We start from the raw sequence: 14978 nt of genomic DNA on the forward strand, positions 1-14978 counted from the left end.
TGAAAGTTTGTGTAATATATATTATTGTTTGGTTTTAAAAATTATGTTTTTAACCTGAAAATCTCTTACTGATTTGTGATATGGAAATTTCAACTACATTACTCATCATTTTCACTTGATGTTCTCTTTGAGAGATCCCATCTTCTCTGACTTGTACCACCCCTAAATGTTGATAAGAGCAAATCTATAGCTTATTCTCAGATATTTCTTCTGACCTCCATACTACATGTAGGTACATTCAGCTGCCTGTTAGGCATTTCCTCTTGGAAGGGTCCACAAGCATCTAAGATTCAACACTGTATGAAACTGAATTATTCTTGTTTGCCTACTCCAATCATCACCTCAACATATCTGTTCCTTCTCCTATGTCTCCCATCTCAATGAATGGTGTAACTAGCACCCAGTCTCCAAGCTGGATACTTGTGGGTTATCACTCACTCTCTCATTATCTTTTTAATCCCCCATGATCAAGTTGTGTTAGTTCTACCACTAATCATGGTCTTTTTTTCTTTAGGCCCATGGTCACTGTAATAATTCAGACCTTCATCATCTCTTACCTGGATTACCACAAATTGGTTGAAGAAGTTCCCAGAGTCTACCTCCTACTCCAATCTCTTTTTCCATACTGCTGACAAAACCATCTTTTCAAATCACTATTGTGATCATGTCATTCTCTAATTCGCTATTTAAAAATTATAAATAGTTCTCTTTGTCACTAATGTAAATTTTCAAACTCTTTCACATTATATAATCTTAGCAAGCTGCATCATCATCTAGCCCTCCCTTATCTCTTCTTCAACCTCATCTCTTGATTGTCCTCAAACAATACTGTCTACATTTTAACTACGAGGAACTCATTGGGCTCCCCCCAGATAAGCCATGCTCTTGTTTATGGCCATGTATTTGCATATTTCCTCCACCATGAGCACCTCTCCTCTCTCATCTTAGCTGGCTGAGACTCAGCCCAGGCATCATTGCCTTTGTAAAGCCTCTCCCCTCCCTGACCAAGTTTGCATAAGCCCACCCTTTCTCTTTGATTCTGTAGCCCACAGTGCTTCTTTCTGTCTCAGATGATGTTTATTTGTCTATCTCCCTCAACATATTCTCAAAGACAAGTCCTCCAGTGCTTAGAAGAGTGCCTAACGTAGTTATCAATAATAACTTTGAATGTAAATGGACTAAACTCTCCAATCAAAAGACACAGAGTGGCTGAATGGATACAAAAACAAGACCCAAAGATATGTTGCCTACAAGAAATGCATTTTACCTATAAAGACACACATAGACTAAAAATAAAAGAATGGAAAAAGATATTCCATGTAAATGGAAACCAAAAAAGAGCAGGAGTAGCTATACCAGACAAAACAGACTTCAAGACAAAAACTATAAGAAGAGACAAATGTCACTATAGAATGATAAATGGGTCAATTCAGCAAAAATATGTAACAACTGCAAATAAATATGTATATGCACCCAATACTGGATCATTGAAATATATAAAGCAAATATTATGAGAGCTAAAGAGAAAGATAGACCCAAATACAGTAAGAGCTGGAGACTTCAACACCCCACTTTCAGCATTAAACATATCTTCCAGACAGAAAAATCAGCAAAGGAACATCAGACTTGATCTGCACTGCAGATTAAATGGACCTAATATATATTTACAGAACATTTCATCCAATGGCTACAGAAGGCTCTATGTGCAGATCAGCACATGGATCATTCTCAAGGACAGACCAAATGTTAGGTCACAAAAGAGGTCTTAAAACATTCAAAATAAATTGAAGTAACATCAAGCTTTTTCTCTGACCACAATGGAATAAAACTAGAGATCAATAACAAAAATAATTTTGGAAACTACATAAATACATGGGAAGTAAACAATATGCTCCTGAATGACCAGTGAGTCAATGAAGAAATTAAGAAAATTGAAAAATTTCTTGAAACAAAAGATAATGGAAACACAACAACATACCAAAACCTGTAGGATACAGTGAAGGCAATGCTAAGAGGGAAGTTTATAGCTAGCTATAAGCAACTACATCCAAAAAAAGGAAAACTTCAAATAAATAACCTAATAATGCATCTTAAAGAACTAGAAAATCAAGAGAAAACCAAACCCAAAATTAGCAGAAGAAAAGAAATAATAAAGATCAGAGCAGAAATAAATGAAATAAAGTACAAAAGACAATGAATCAAAAAATTGTTTTGAAAAGATAAACAAATTGATAAGCCTTTAATCAGACTAAGAAAAAAAGAAGACCCAAATAAATAAAATCAGAGATGAAAAAGGAGATAATATAATCAATACTGCAGAAATTCAAAAGATCATTAGTGGCTACTATGAGGAATTATATGCCAATAAATTGGAAAATCTAGAAGAAATGTATAAATTCCTAGACATACACACCCTACTATGTCTAAACCATGAAGAAATCCAAAATCTGAACAAACCAGTAACAAGTAGTGAGACTGAAGCCATAATAAAACATCTTCCAGCAAAGAAAAGCCCAGTACCCGATGACCTCACTGTTGAATTCTACCAAATATTTAAAAAAGAACTAATACCAATCCTACTCAAACTATCCCAATAAACAGAGGAAGAGGAAATACTTCAAAACTCTTTCTATAAGGCCAGTATTACCCTGATACCAAAGCCAGACCAAACACATTAAAAAGAGAAAAAACTGTGGGCCAATATCCCTGATGAATATTGATGCAAAAATCTCAAAAAAATTAGCAAACTGAATTCAACAACACATTAAGAAGATAATTCATCATGACCAGTGGGATTTATATAATCTTAGCAAGCTGCATCATCATCTAGCCCTCCCTTATCTCTTCTTCAACCTCATCTCTTGATTGTCCTCAAACAATACTGTCTACATTTTAACTACGAGGAACTCATTGGGCTCCCCCCAGATAAGCCATGCTCTTGTTTATGGCCATGTATTTGCATATTTCCTCCACCATGAGCACCTCTCCTTTCTCATCTTAGCTGGCTGAGACTCAGCCCAGGCATTTTACCTATAAAGACACACATAGACTAAAAATAAAAGAATGGAAAAAGATATTCCATGTAAATGGAAACCAAAAAAGAGCAGGAGTAGCTATACCAGACAAAACAGATTTCAAGACAAAAACTATAAGAAGAGACAAATGTCACTATAGAATGATAAATGGGTCAATTCAGCAAAAATATGTAACAACTGCAAATAAATATGTATATGCACCCAATACTGGATCATCGAAATATATAAAGCAAATATTATTAGAGTTAAGAGAAAGATAGACCCAAATACAGTAAGAGCTGGAAACTTCAACACCCCACTTTCAGCAATAAACATATCTTCCAGACAGAAAAATCAGCAAAGGAACATCAGACTTGACCTGCACTGCAGATTAAATGGACCTAATAGATATTTACAGAACATTTCATCCAATGGCTGCAGAAGGCTCTATGTGCAGATCAGCACATGGATCATTCTCAAGGACAGACCAAATGTTTTGATATCCTTTTCAATTTCTTCCATTAAAATGGAAGGAGGGTTCAACATATGCAAATCAATCAATGTGATACATCGTATCAACAGAATAGAGGACAAAACCGTATGATCATTTCAACTGGTGCTGAAAAAGTATTGGATAAAATTCAACAACCCTTCAGAAGAAAAACCTTCAGGAAAGTGGGTATAGAAGGAACATATTTCAACATAATAAAAGCCATATGTAGGCTGTGCATGGTGGCTCACACCTGTAATCCCAGCACTTTGGGAGGCCAAGGTGGGCGGATCATTTGAGGTCAGGAGTTTGAGACCAGCCTGACCAACATGGTGAAACTCCGTCTCTACTAAAAATACAAAAAAAAAAAAAAATAGCCAGGTGTGGTGGCCTGCACCTGTAATCCCAGATACTTGGGAGGCTGAGGCAGGAGAATCACTTGAACGCAGGAAGCAGAGGTGACAGTGAGCCCGAACTGCACCACTGCACTCCAGCCTGGGCGACAGAATGAGACTCCATCTCAATAAATAAATAAATAAATAAATAAATAAATAAATAAATAAAAGCCATATATGACAGACCCACAGCTAGTATCATACTGAATGGGGAAAAACTGAAAGCCTTTCTCCTAAGTTTGGGAACACAACAAGGATGCCCACTTTCACCACTGTTATTCAACACAGAATGGGAAGTCCTGGCTAGAGCAATCAGAAAAGAGAAAGAAATAAAGGACATCCAAATTGGAAAGGAAGAAGTCAAATTATCCTTGTTTGCAGATGATACAATCTTATATTTGGAAAAACCTAAAGACTCCACCAAAAAACTATTAGAACTAATAAACATGTTCAGTAAAGTTGCAGGATTCAAAATAAGCATACAAACATCAGTAGCATTTCTATAAGCCAACAGCAAACAATGTGAAAAAGAAATCAAGACAGTAATCCCATTTACAATAGCTACAAATAAAATTAAATATCCAGGAATTAACAAAAGATGTGAAAAATCTCTACAATGAATACTACAAAACATTAATGGAAGAAATTGAAAAGGATATCAAAAAAGGGAAAGATATTCCATGTTCATGGATTGGAAGAATCAATATTGTCAAAATATCCATAGTACCCAAAGCAATCTACAGACTCAATGCAATCCCTATCAAAGTACCAATGACATTCTTCATAAAACTAGAAAAAACAATCTTAAAATTTATATGGAGCCATGAAAGTGCCAGAATAGCCAAAGCTATCCTGAGCAAAGAGGATAAAACAGGAAGAATCACATTACCTGATTTCAAATTATACTACAAAGCTATAGTAACCAAAACAGTATGGTACTGGTATAAAAACAAATAGACCAACAGAACAGAATAGGGAACCCAGAAATAAGACTGCACACCTACAACTCTCTGATCTTTGAAAAACCTGACAAAAAAAAACAATAGAGAAAGGATTACCTATTCAATAAATGATGCTGGGATAACTGGTTAGCCATATGCAGAAGATTGAAACTGGACCCCTTCCTTACACCACACACAAACATTAACTCATGATGGATTAAAGACTTAAATATAAAACCCCAAACTATAAAAACCCTAGAAGAAAACCTAGGCAATACCATTCAGGACATAGGCATGGGCACAGATTTCATGACAAAGGTGCCAAAAGCAACTGCAACAAAATTTTTGTCAACAAAAATTGACAAATGGGATCTAATTAAACTAAAGAGCTCCAGAACAGCAAAAGAAACTATCAACAAAATAAACAGACAACCTACAGAATGGGAGAAAATTTTTGCAAACTATGTAACCAACAAAGGATGCATCTGTAAGGAACTTAAACAAATTTCCAAGAAAAAAAAAAAAACATTAAAAAGTGGGCAAAGGACATGAATAGATACTTTTCAAAAGACGACATACATGCGGCCAATGATCATGTGAAAAAAAGGTCAACATCACTGATTATTAGAGAAATGCAAATGAAAACCACAATGAGATACCATCTCACACCAGTCAGAATGGTGATTATTTAAAAGTCAAGAAACAACAGATGCTGGCGAGGTTGCAGAGAAATAGGAACGCTTTTACACTGTTGGTGGGAATGTAAAATAGTTCAACCATTGTGGAAGACAGTGTGGCAATTCCTCAAAGATCTAGAACCAGAAATGCCATTTGACCCAGCAATCCCACTACTGGGTACACACCCAAAGGAATATAAATCATTCTATTACAAAGATACATGCACACATATGTTCATTGTAGCACTATTCACAGTAGCAAAGACATGGAATCAACCCAAATATCCATCAATAATAGACTGGATAAAGAAAATGTGGTACATATACACCATGGAATACTATGCAGCCATAAAAAGGAATGAGGCCATGTACTTTGCAGGGACATGGATGGAGCTGGAGGCCATTATCCTTAGCAAGCTAATGCAGGAACAGAAAATACCACATGTTCTCATTTCTAAGTGGGAGCTAAGTGATAAGAACATATGGACACATAGAGAAGAACAACACACACTGGGTTCTATTGGAGGGAGGAGGGTGGAAGAAGGGAGAGGATCAGGAAAAATAACTAATGGGTAATAGGCTTAATACCTGGGTGATGAAATAATCTGCACAACAAATCCCCACGACACAAGTTTACCTATGTAACAAATCTGCACATGTACCCCTGAACTTAAAAGTTAAAAACAAGCAAACAAAAAACCCAGATGAATGGATAAAGAAAAAGTGGTACATATACACAGTGAAGTACTATTCAGCCACAAAAAGAATGAGATCTTGTCATTTACAACAACAGGGATGGAACTGGACTTCATTATGTTAAGTGAAATAAGCCATGCAAACAAGGACAGGATTCACGTGTTTTTATTTATTTGTGGGAGCTAAAAGTTAAAATAGTTGAACTCATGAAGATGAAAAGTAGAAGGATAGTTACTAGAGTCTGGGAAGGGTAGTGTGAGTTAGTGGGGAAGTGGGGATGATTAACGTGTACAAAAAATAGAAAGAGTGAATAAGAACTAGTATTTGATAGTACAACAGAGCAACTATAGTCAGTAATAATTTACTGTACATTAAAAATAACTAAAGAGTATAATTGGATTGTTTGTAACACAAAGGATAAATGCAAGCTTGAGGTGATGGCTACCCCATTTACCCTGATGTGATTATCATGCATTGCATACCTATACCAGAATAGCTCATGTACCCCATACATATGTACACCTACTATGTACTCACAAAAATAAAAAATAAATGAAATAAATAAAAATTTGAAAATGTTTGGTAAATGAATATACTGATGCTGTACAATCCTCTACATCTCAAACTGGGGCACTACTGGGAGTATGTCGTAGTATGATAGGAACATAATAAATAAGAGATATATTATTTGGGGCATGAGTTTTATCTAAATATTTTGAAGTAAAATCCATTACTTTTATATCAAAACAAAAATGGATATATAATGAAATGGAGTGAAAACTTGCTATAATTTATATGCCAAAATCAAAGATATTTCCCACTTACTTTGGGCTCTTTAGATTCAACCCCAGAACCTACAGGGTCCCACTTTCCCTCTTTTGTTGTCATGGATAGTCAATAGAAAAAAAAAAAACTCATAAATATCACACCATGTTACATTTTTATCCCATTTTATAAACATAAAATAACATATATTTTATGTGAATAATTATATGAACATAACTTCATATATAGCATTTGTGAACAAAAATAGTATTTATTTGCGTGACTCAAAATGTTATTTGTTTCAGTAAAAGCAAAAAAATTCATAACCAACTCAAACCCTACATATCTGCATACGTACTTGTACTGTATATACATTATTACAAAGAGGAATGAGTGGACAAATAAAACCTGCTATTAACACTGGTTGCCTCATGGGATTGGGTAGTTTGGTAGAGGGTGGGGGTTAAACAACTGGCTTTGCATTTACATCTTCATATTATGTTTGTCACAACAAGAAGTATGTATTACTGATAAATTTGGAGGAAAAAATTAAAAATTAGTATTTTAATAAGCAAAAATGGAGTCCATATTGATTTCACCAGTTATCTGCAAATTCTGAAAATTAGACTTTATACTCCAATACTACTTACTGATATTTCTTCACTGATTCTATTTTTTTCAACAGAAAACCTCAGAAAGTGAAAGATTAGTGTAACCTTTCTTTTTTAAATTGTAACTGCTTCTGAGTACGCTTTTTCAAATTAAGAGGCTTAATAAACAATTTTAAATTAAGATTCTTATTTACAATTGAGCAACTCTTAACTGTTTGCCATTTAAGCTTTTTGATGTGAATTTCAAAAACAACTATCCACTTTTGGGGAGAGAGAGCTTAAAGAAGTGACTGGGGTTTACCTAGTTTAACAGGTTGGAAGTGGGCAATTAAAGGTAGTAATATCCCAGTTGGATTTCACAGCTACTTAATAATACAAGCTTTTATGTTGGTGCAGTAGGCATGTGTAACAGCTGGCAAGACAGCATTGTTTGTCTTTGACTTTACAGTGCAAAATTAGGGCTATCTTTTGTGTCAGAGGATACGCATTTTTAAGCAGATGTCACAGATATTAGAAACACAACAACAATAGTAATCCAGGCTCTGGAGGCAAAGTCAGGGTAGGAAATAGTCCATGCCCCTTTTTAAGTGAAGCTCACCCATCCTCATAGCATTTAAAAGAACACAGTGCATCTTCATGAACATTAGCCAGGATTCAGAGCTCTTTGGGGCAAATAAATTTCTGGCCGTACTTTTGTTTTTTGTTTTTTTTTCCCAGAACAATAATAGCAATTATACATTCTAAAATAGCCTAATTTCATATATTTTATTTCATTGTTCTTATAAATTAGAGACCTCCATCTAATCTCTGGTCTGGGGGACCAACTGTGGACCTCCTCAGATTCTTGTCAAACAGGTAAAAAAAAGACTGAAGAAATGATTTAACAGTAAGGAAGATGAGAAGTTTAAGCTCCCTTTATCACAGCATTCTGTTTTATTTTTATCAGAGCTTTTATCATTATCTGGTATTATCCTATTGATGATCTGTCTTTCCCCACTAGAATATAAGCTCTCTGATGTCAGGGATCTGATCTGTCTTATTCAGCCCAGTGTGCCTCTAATAATCCCGGGCACACAGTAAGCACTCCTCAGAGAATGGCTGACAGACCCAATGTAACAAGTGCAAGGACAGAGGTAGGAGAGGGCTGCTTTGGGAGTTCACAGGAGCCTGAACTGATATTTTACATGGAGATGAGCACACTCTTACAGATCACTGTGGTGGTTTCATTTATCCATTCAACAAACATTTATGCAGAATCCTCTGTGAAGGAAATAAAACTATTTTACCCCAAAATATGTATCTTTCACATATTTTGAAATAGCTGCCACAGGGCCAGCAAACAGAAGTGGTCTTGCAAAGCTGTCTTTCGTGGGGAAATTTTGCTTCTGTAGAGAATCTCCATCAATGCTGCCAAGGCCTCCCCTTTCCAGTCATTTCCTGGATCTGGGAGAGATTGAGTCTGATACCTTTAAACGACTGAAAAGAAACATTTGCCATCTATTCTCTCTGAAGGAGGCTGCATCTACACACAAGGCCATCTTTGCTAGCCAAGCCTCTTCCTTTCTCCTTCTTATAACCTGTTTTGCCACTGAACCTGATTTATAAACGTAACCTGGTTTTGGCCATGCCCTGAGGCCCCATTCTTTCTGTAACCTCAAGACGATATATAAGCTTCTGTAACTTATTGGGATGTTGGGTCTTCATACTGAAGGCTCCTGTGTATACATGTTAAATAAACTTGTATGCGTTTTCTCCTATTAATCAATCTGTCTCATGCTAGTGATTTTCAGCAAACTTTTAGGAGGTCAAGAGCCTATGGCCCACACCCTAGGCATAATATAGCAATGAACAAACTGATACAGTTACTGCTGTCATTAACTTTATAATCTAGTGGGAAGATAGACATTTAAAAAGTCATACAACTGGCCACGCGCGGTGGCTCATGCCTGTAATCCCAGCACTTTGGGAGGCCGAGGCGGGTGGATCACGAGGTCGGGAGTTCAAGACCAGCCCGGCCAAGATGGTGAAACCCCATCTCTACTAAAAAATATAAAAATTAGCTGGGCGTGGTGGTGGGTGCCTGTAATCCCAGCTACTTGGGAGGCTGAGGCAAAGAATTGCTTGAACCTGAGAGGCAGAGGTTGCAGTGAGTCAAGATCATGCCATTGCACTCCAGCCTGGGCGACAAGAGTGAAACTCCGTCTTAATAATAATAATAATAATAATAATAACACCTCCTTCTAGGATTGTTCTGAAGTTCAAACAAGTTAGTATTTTCAAAGTACTGATAACAGTTCCTGCTACCCAAAAGAGGTGAGCTAGTATTACTTTTAAGTCAGGGCATGCTATGGACTGAATGTTTGTGCCCCGCCTCCCCCCGCCCACCAAAACCCATATGTTGAAATCCTAACCCAATGTAACGGTATTAGCAGGTGAGTTTTTGGGAGATAATTAGCTCATGAGGGTAGAGCCCTAATGAATGAGATCAATGCCTTTATAAAAAGACACACAAGAGCTTGCTGGTTTTCTCTCTCTCTGCCATGTGAAGAAACAAATGAAGAAAGCTGTCTGCAAACCAGGAAGAAAGACCTCACCAGACACCGGATCTGCCGGCATCTTGACCTTTGAATTCCAGCCTCTAGAGCTGTAAGAAATAGAATTCTGTTGTTTAAGCCACCCAGTTTATGGTATTCTGTTACAGCAGCCTGAACTAAGACAGGGACAAAACAGATACAAAATTGAGAGAACACTCAATGGAGGCAAAGTCAGAAACTTATTGAGCTCTATTCCTTGCCACCTGGCTCTATTAAAAAATGTGAAGGCATTATGTCTTGATTTATTTTCTTCTGAAGAAAGCTCTTTTGTTGTAGAAATTGACTATGCCATGAACATATCTGAAACAACTATAAAATGAAATTCTAGAAACAGACCTATACACTCATTATGTTTTCTAACTTAGAACACAAAGCAAATTTCTTAGTTTACTCTTTTAAAAAGTTTTTAACAGCTTCATTGAGATGTAATTAATATACCATAAAATTCACTATTTTTTTTTTTTTTTTTTTGATACGGGGTCTCGCTCTGTCGCCCTGGCTGGAGTGCAATGGCACAATCTCGGCTCACTGCAAGCCCCGCCTCCCGGGTTCACGCCATTCTCCTGCCTCAGCCTCCTGAGTACCTGGGACTACAGGCGCCCACCACCACGCTCGGCTAATTTTTTGTATTTTTAGTAGAGACAGGGTTTTACCGTGTTAGCCAGGATAGTCTTATCTCCTGACCTTGTGATCCACCCGCCTCGGTCTCCCAGAGTGCTGGGATTACAGGCGTGAGCCACCGCGCCCAGCCAAAATCCACATTTTTAAAGTATATAATTCAATGGTGTTTACTATATTCACAGAGTAGTGCAATCATCACCACTATATAATTCTAGAACATGTTCATTGTCCCCCAAAGAAACTTCATACCCATTAAAAGTCACTCCTAGTCTCTGCTCCTCCTAACCCCTGGCAATCACTAAACTACTTTCTGTCTCTATGAATTTCTCTATACCTACCTTTGCTCTTGGAAAGACAGGCAGAGATGAACTGTGCTGTCTTTGGGGTTGCCAAAGTGTACCCTCAGATTCCTGAGGGAAAATAAATGATTTCTGATCAATTACAGTTGGAAGTAACCTAAGTAAAAAGAAATGGAATTTAAAATCAAATTTGCTATTTTAAAAGCTTCTCAAATTGTAATTTTAAAACAACGCTTCCTAATTAAGCTTATATTTTATAGGAAATATTCTATTGGTAATCACAATAAATTAAACCAATATTTATCATTTTTGCCACTGTAAAACTGCAGTTGTTTTATTAAGCATAAGAATTTCCAAGTCCGGGCCGGGCGCGGTGGCTCACGCTTGTAATCCCAGCACTTTGGGAGGCCGAGGCGGGCGGATCACGAGGTCAGGAGATCGAGACCACGGTGAAACCCCGTCTCTACTAAAAATACAAAAAAATTAGCCGGGCGTAGTGGCGGGCGCCTGTAGTCCCAGCTACTCGGAGAGGCTGAGGCAGGAGAATGGCGTGAACCCGGGAGGCGGAGCTTGCAGTGAGCCGAGAGGGCGCCACTGCACTCCAGCCTGGGCGACAGAGCGAGACTCCGTCTCAAAAAAAAAAAAAAAAAAAAAAAAAAGAATTTCCAAGTCTGATAAAGACCATTACAGCATGAATAAAAAGCTCTATTTCTGGCTGAGTTTATGTGATTAACAACTGATAGAATTATTGCACTATAAAACATTCTTGGTAAAAGAAAATACATAATGTTGTATTTTGTTTAATAAAATCAAATTACAGTATAACCAATGTTAAATATATACAAAATGATGGTCCCTAAGTGGTTAATACTTTTTTTTTTTTTTTTTTTTTTTTGAGATGGAGTCTTGCTCTGTCCCCCAGGCTGGAGTGCAGTGGCGCGATCTCGGCTCACTGCAAGCTCCGCCTCTCGGGTTCACGCCATTCTCCTGCCTCAGCCTCTCCGAGTAGCTGGGACTACAGGTACCCGCCACCACGCCCGGCTAATTTTTTGTATTTTTAGTAGAGACGGGGTTTCACCGTGGTCTCGATCTCCTGACCTCGTGATCCACCCGCCTCGGCCTCCCAAAGTGCTGGGATTACAAGCGTGAGCCACCGCGCCCGGCTGTGGTTAATACTTATATTCTTGAAATCTCTGCTATTTTATATAGTTGTAAAGATTTAAATATCAAAGGTAGTTAAACATTTTCCTTATTAAGCAGTGGATAGTTCCATGGGAGAGCAATGTAAAAAAAATAAAATTGTAAGAATGAGTATTTGTGTGCCATGTTATGGCTTAAAATTTTTAATTTGAAAGCAAGTTCAAGATCTTTAAGATTATCAATATAATTAGGACTAACAAAACTCACCCACCAATAACTCAATACAACTCAATAACTTGATTCTATTGTGATACCCACTTTTGCAAAATTATCATTAAAAAGCAACTTATGGAGTTCTAGTTTCACTCCAACATGTAATGAGCTTGGAAGTTGTCATTCCTATTCTCACAACAAGAAAAAAGCTAAATGAAAACAACTCTTCTTATATCTATCAGAGAATTGAGATCACAGGGTAAACTGCTGTCCTGAAAACTGGAGAGAGGAGTATTATAAAGCATCACAGCTTGCAGGGAGCAGAAGCCTGAGAGCAGAAGTCAGCTGTTGGAACCTGCACTGACAAGAACGCTTAAGCTCTAATTGACAAATTTCTCGAGGCTCAGTGTGGACCAGCTTGAGAGTTAAAAATTCTTGGGGGCAGGGAGGAGAATCTTAAGAGGGTCCCACACTTTTGTGGGTTTTACCTCCAAGAGCCCCAACATGTTCTCACTGTGAAGATCAGAGAACCCGCTTCTGCTTCCAGCAAGGGGAGAAGGAAATAGCTATTTTGGAATATTCCCAGAGAGTTCTGTTCTTCGTTCCGTTCTCTGTAATGAAGGCAAGCTCTCAAGAAAATGTCTTGCCAAAGACTTATCTGAGCTGGAAACGGGCAATTAAACAACTTCAGTCCACTCTAACCTTCCTATCTCACTTAAGGGGAGAAATGCTGAGAAAAACTTGTCAAGGTAACAGCACAGGGCAAAGATTCACCAAAAGACTGACACCTAATTATAGAGTATAGAATGCTTCCTTCTACACACACCTTACCACCACATTTACAGTCCCTGAATAACAGAAGATTATAGATGAAAGACTGTAAAGCTCAGACTCTTTTTAAGAAGGGGTTTCTAGGGAAACCCAAAGACAAAACAGGAGACAAAAGGGGTGATAAAAACAAAGATACTGGGCGAGGCGCGGTGGCTCACGCCTGTAATCCCAGCACTTTGGGAGGCCGAGGTGGGTGTATCATGAGGCCAGGAGATTGAGATCATCCTGGCTAACACGGTGAAACCCCGTCTCTACTAAAAATACAAAAAATTAGCCAGGCATGGTGGCATGCGCCTGTAGTCCCAGCTACTTGGGAGGCTGAAGCAGGAGAGTGGCGTGAACCTGGGAGGCAGAGCTTGCAGTGAGCCGAGATCATGCCACTGCACTCCAGCCTGGGCGACAGAGCAAGACTCCGTCTAAAAAAACAAAAAAGATACTGGAGGAAACTCTCAGATGTCAACGTTAATAGCAAACAGTAAACACAGTGTAACTCCTAGTCAGATAAACATAAACCCTCACACTGAAGGCCTATTTATCTTAAATGCCATTACCCAATGATGTAATGACGGTATCTAGGCTTCAATAAAAAATGATGAGGCATGCTAAAAGGCAAGAAAAAAAACAGTCTGAAGAGACAAAGCAAATATCAGAACCAGATTCAGCTATGCCAGAGATTTTGGAATTATCAGACCAGAAATTTAAAATAACTCTGATTAATAGGCTAAGGCGACTAATGAAAAAAGTGAACAACGTGCAAGACAAGATGGGTAATGTAAGCAGAGAGATTTAAACTTTAAGAAAGAATCAAGAGAAAATGCTAGAAATAAAAAGCATTGTTTTAAGAAGTGAAGAATGTCTTTGATAGGCTTATCAATATATTGAATATGGCCAATGAAACAAAGTCAGTGATCTTAAAGAACTGTCAATATAAACTCCTCAAAGTGAAACGCAAAGATGAAAAAAGAATGAACCAAACAGTACAGAATATTCACTTATAAACAGTGTGACATACTCATTATAGGAATACAAGAAAAAGAAGGGACAAAGGAACCAAAGAAATATTTGAGTAATAACGGCTGAGAATTTTCCAAAATTAATGACAGACACCAAACTACAGATTCAGGAATTTCAGAGAACACTGACCAGAATAAATGCAAAAAAACAAAACAAAACCCTACACCTATACATATCATATTTAAACTACGAAAAACCAAAGACAGAGAAAATCTTGCAAGAAGCCAGGGAGAAAAAAATCACCTTACCTGTTGATAATAATTATATTGAACTTTTTTTTTCAGAAACTATGCAAGTAAGAAGAGAATGAATTGAAATATTTAAAATGTAGAAAGAAAAAACCCACTAACCTGCAAAAATTATCCTTCAAAAGTGAAGGGGAAATAAAGATGTTTTGAGACAAATAACAACTAAGAGAACTTGTTGCCTGAGACCTGGCTTGCAAGAACTGTTAAAGGAAATTCTTTGGAGGGAAGGAAAATTATATATGTTTGCTATGGGATATATGAGGCAAAAAGAAAACCCAGGAAACTCACCACCATGCTGTTCCTTGTGTCTCAAGGCCCTCAGCTGGTCTGCCTTCTTCTCTCCATCTTTCAGAGTCTTTTAAAGTTTGTTTTAAATATAATGTCCAAAGTTTTTAGTTGTACTTAGCAGGAGGCATAAAAGACAGTATG

General features: G+C 37.5%; 1 protein-coding gene across 17 annotated transcripts in view; it reads right to left on the reverse strand.

Moving 5' to 3' along the window:
* The window catches only part of IQCH (IQ motif containing H), a 256651-nt gene that overhangs the window by 219700 nt on the left and 21973 nt on the right, over window positions 1–14978 (reverse strand). For 10 of the 17 annotated variants that reach the window (XR_010120697.1, XR_008657668.2, XM_063638815.1 and 7 more), the window contains one exon: window positions 11143–11214. The exons of 4 other annotated variants lie outside the window; for them this stretch is intronic. Coding sequence is in view for 11 of the 13 variants with exons in the window: in XM_063638815.1 (XP_063494885.1) it covers window positions 11143–11214 (72 nt within the window). In the remaining 2 variants the exon portion in view is untranslated. Of the gene's footprint in view, window positions 1–11142; window positions 11261–14978 lie in introns of all 17 variants that reach the window. 3 more of the 17 variants (XM_055278015.2, XM_055278013.2, XM_055278023.2) reach the window with 1 other exon arrangement.

Source organism: Symphalangus syndactylus, chromosome 5 (genome assembly GCF_028878055.3).
Source record: "Symphalangus syndactylus isolate Jambi chromosome 5, NHGRI_mSymSyn1-v2.1_pri, whole genome shotgun sequence".
In the NCBI taxonomy this organism is placed as follows: domain Eukaryota; kingdom Metazoa; phylum Chordata; class Mammalia; order Primates; family Hylobatidae; genus Symphalangus; species Symphalangus syndactylus.